This window comes from Octopus bimaculoides, chromosome 6 (genome assembly GCF_001194135.2).
Source record: "Octopus bimaculoides isolate UCB-OBI-ISO-001 chromosome 6, ASM119413v2, whole genome shotgun sequence".
Taxonomy (NCBI): domain Eukaryota; kingdom Metazoa; phylum Mollusca; class Cephalopoda; order Octopoda; family Octopodidae; genus Octopus; species Octopus bimaculoides.
Genome location: NC_068986.1, coordinates 67,415,524 through 67,417,975, shown reverse-complemented (window position 1 = coordinate 67,417,975; position 2,452 = coordinate 67,415,524). Strand labels below are relative to the sequence as shown.

The 2,452-nt window shown below is 31.5% G+C and overlaps 1 protein-coding gene across 3 annotated transcripts in view; it reads right to left on the bottom strand.

Moving 5' to 3' along the window:
- The window catches only part of LOC106869618 (neuronal acetylcholine receptor subunit beta-3), a 546,457-nt gene that overhangs the window by 408,529 nt on the left and 135,476 nt on the right, over positions 1–2,452 (bottom strand). For all 3 annotated transcript variants that reach the window (XM_052968838.1, XM_052968839.1, XM_052968840.1), the window contains exon 2: positions 272–698. In XM_052968838.1, coding sequence (XP_052824798.1) covers positions 272–323 — 52 coding nt within the window. In that variant the 5' untranslated portion in view covers positions 324–698. The remainder of the gene's footprint in view (positions 1–271; positions 699–2,452) is intronic.

The following is a 2,452-nucleotide window of genomic DNA, read 5'->3' as shown; positions in this document are numbered from 1 at the left end:
TACATACTTTCATACATTTATGTATGCATGCGTACATACATGCATATATATATGTTGAGTATTCTCGCTCTTGGAAATCTGGATATAGGAATGAAAGTGTAAATGAATTTTGTTATATAGGAATTCAGTTGTGCAGTAATACAGTATTTCACAAATATGGACGTTACATAAAATATAAAAATTTGTATTAGTGTGCAGATCATAATTGACAACACGTAACTTTATAGATAGAAAGATTCTATTTTGAGATATTTATTAAGACTTGTCTTACCTTCAAGAAATAAAAGTATATATGTTACACATGCTGTCAAATATATCGCCATTGTGGGAACTGGTTTAGTATCTGTTTTGCTTTTTATTCAAATGAAGCGAAATTAACGTCTTGATGTCCTTAAGGAAATGTTTCTCGTGTGTAATAATATCGCTTATGACTGGAAATGTCAGCAGAATGAAGCTTTATACTTCATATATTCTTCCTTACATATATCGTTTTCCTTACATATATTGTCTTGCACACAAAATAGCTTTCTTAATTATCCTTTACAGCTGATACTATGAGATGCTTTTGAAACTGTAGGAAAATACGTTCAAATCCTTGAATTAGCAACGATTAGTACGAAAAATCTTCAGAAAGTAGCAAACAACTAGATGAAGTGTGTGTTTCGTTTATTCGTCGAAGCGATCATTAAAATCGAAATCTGTAAGAGAAGAAAGAAATAAAAACAATTTAATAAAGGAATGAAAGGAAAGAAGAGTGAATTAATTTACTGACATCAAATATTGATATTGGATGTGATATGGATGTAATTGAAGCTGATTTTATTCCATGTATCCATCAGTTTATTAAATTATTGATCAGTTATTAGCTGCTTGGCTACCCATAGACATGTCAATCAATTTTCTGGACAGCTCTACTCATGATTAGGAATTAATTCTAGCTTCTTTTATAGTCTTTTGGTTTGATTTTGTATTATCTGTAAGAGATGCAGTTGCCTTTACAACAGCATATTGGCAGTGCTGACGAACATGTCCACAGTTCTTACCACGTCCCTAGAAATATATTTACTGCTAAATGATCGTTTGTTAATGAATCCTACCACTTGGATTTTTCTATCCAATTATTAATATATATCTCACTTTAAGATGGCGAACAGACGTCTTTACGTTCTGCTTTCAACTGCCGCCGGGGTCGACTTTGCCATTCATCCTTTCAGGGTCATTAAAATAAGTACCAACTGAGCAATGGTGTCGATGTAATTGACTCACTGTCCCCGAAATTGCTAGTGTTGTACCAAAATTTTGAAACCAATTTACATTTCACTGACGGGAAAGAAATGTGAATCTATAATCCCTAACATTATACTAATATCGAAATGTGGTTCGACGAGTTAAAAGCAACTGCCAAATCTGACATTAACGTCTTAAACTAGACAGGTCACATAGCGAAATGCAGTCCAAGATATATTGCATCTAAAAGCAACTGGATGATCTTGGTTAGAAGTTCTTAGTTTATAAAGCATTTTGATCAGAGTAGACCTAAAGACTTATAACTGGTATTGGTTCTCGTATCTCTCACTTGAACAGACAGAATAAATGTTCATGAGGAAAGCAGAAGAGTGAAAGATGTTTCGTTAACGTAGTAGGAATATATGATTTTGCGCGTCGTAAAGAAGCGAACATAATTTATAGAAAAATGCGACACTTTTTCTTTTTACCAATCACGATAAAAACGTATCTTTGCTTCATACCCGCTGTTCATGTGAAAGTATTAAACGTGACACATTTAAAATGTTCCATTCTTAAGCATTCTAAAATTATTTCTTTTGTAAAACATCAATGCAATACGAATATAATAACATATTAAGATGTTGTGAGTTTAGCAGGAAATATAGACCACCAGAGTAACTTTTAAAAGAACTTTAATTACATCATGTTTACATTATGACTACCATCCTATCAGAGACATTAACGCTTTCCGATATTTCCAGGCTTATTACTAAATGCATTAACCTTGTGATGTTGAGTAACACTGCGCCTATACATAGATCTTGGTCAAGTCCAAAAAAAAAAAAAAAAAGAAATCATCAAACATATATATATATTTACTAAAATATAGTTTATTTTCTAAATCCTGTTTGATTTCTGCGTGAATGTAGCTTATGTTATTCACAAATTAAACACGTGATATAATAAATTGTATTATAACTTAGCAGATATGCTCCTCCTGTAATGTACAAACAATCAATGTGTTTCAGATTCTATATATTAAGAAACAACACATCAGATATATGGTGTGAAATTTGAGTTGCTAATGAGGTATACTTACATAAAACGAACACGTTTATTGATGATATCGCATGAAAATAGGTTACACTACCGTTGTAAAGGAATTAGCGAATTATACTATGTGAATTAAGCTATGTAATATATATATATATATGTTTTATATATA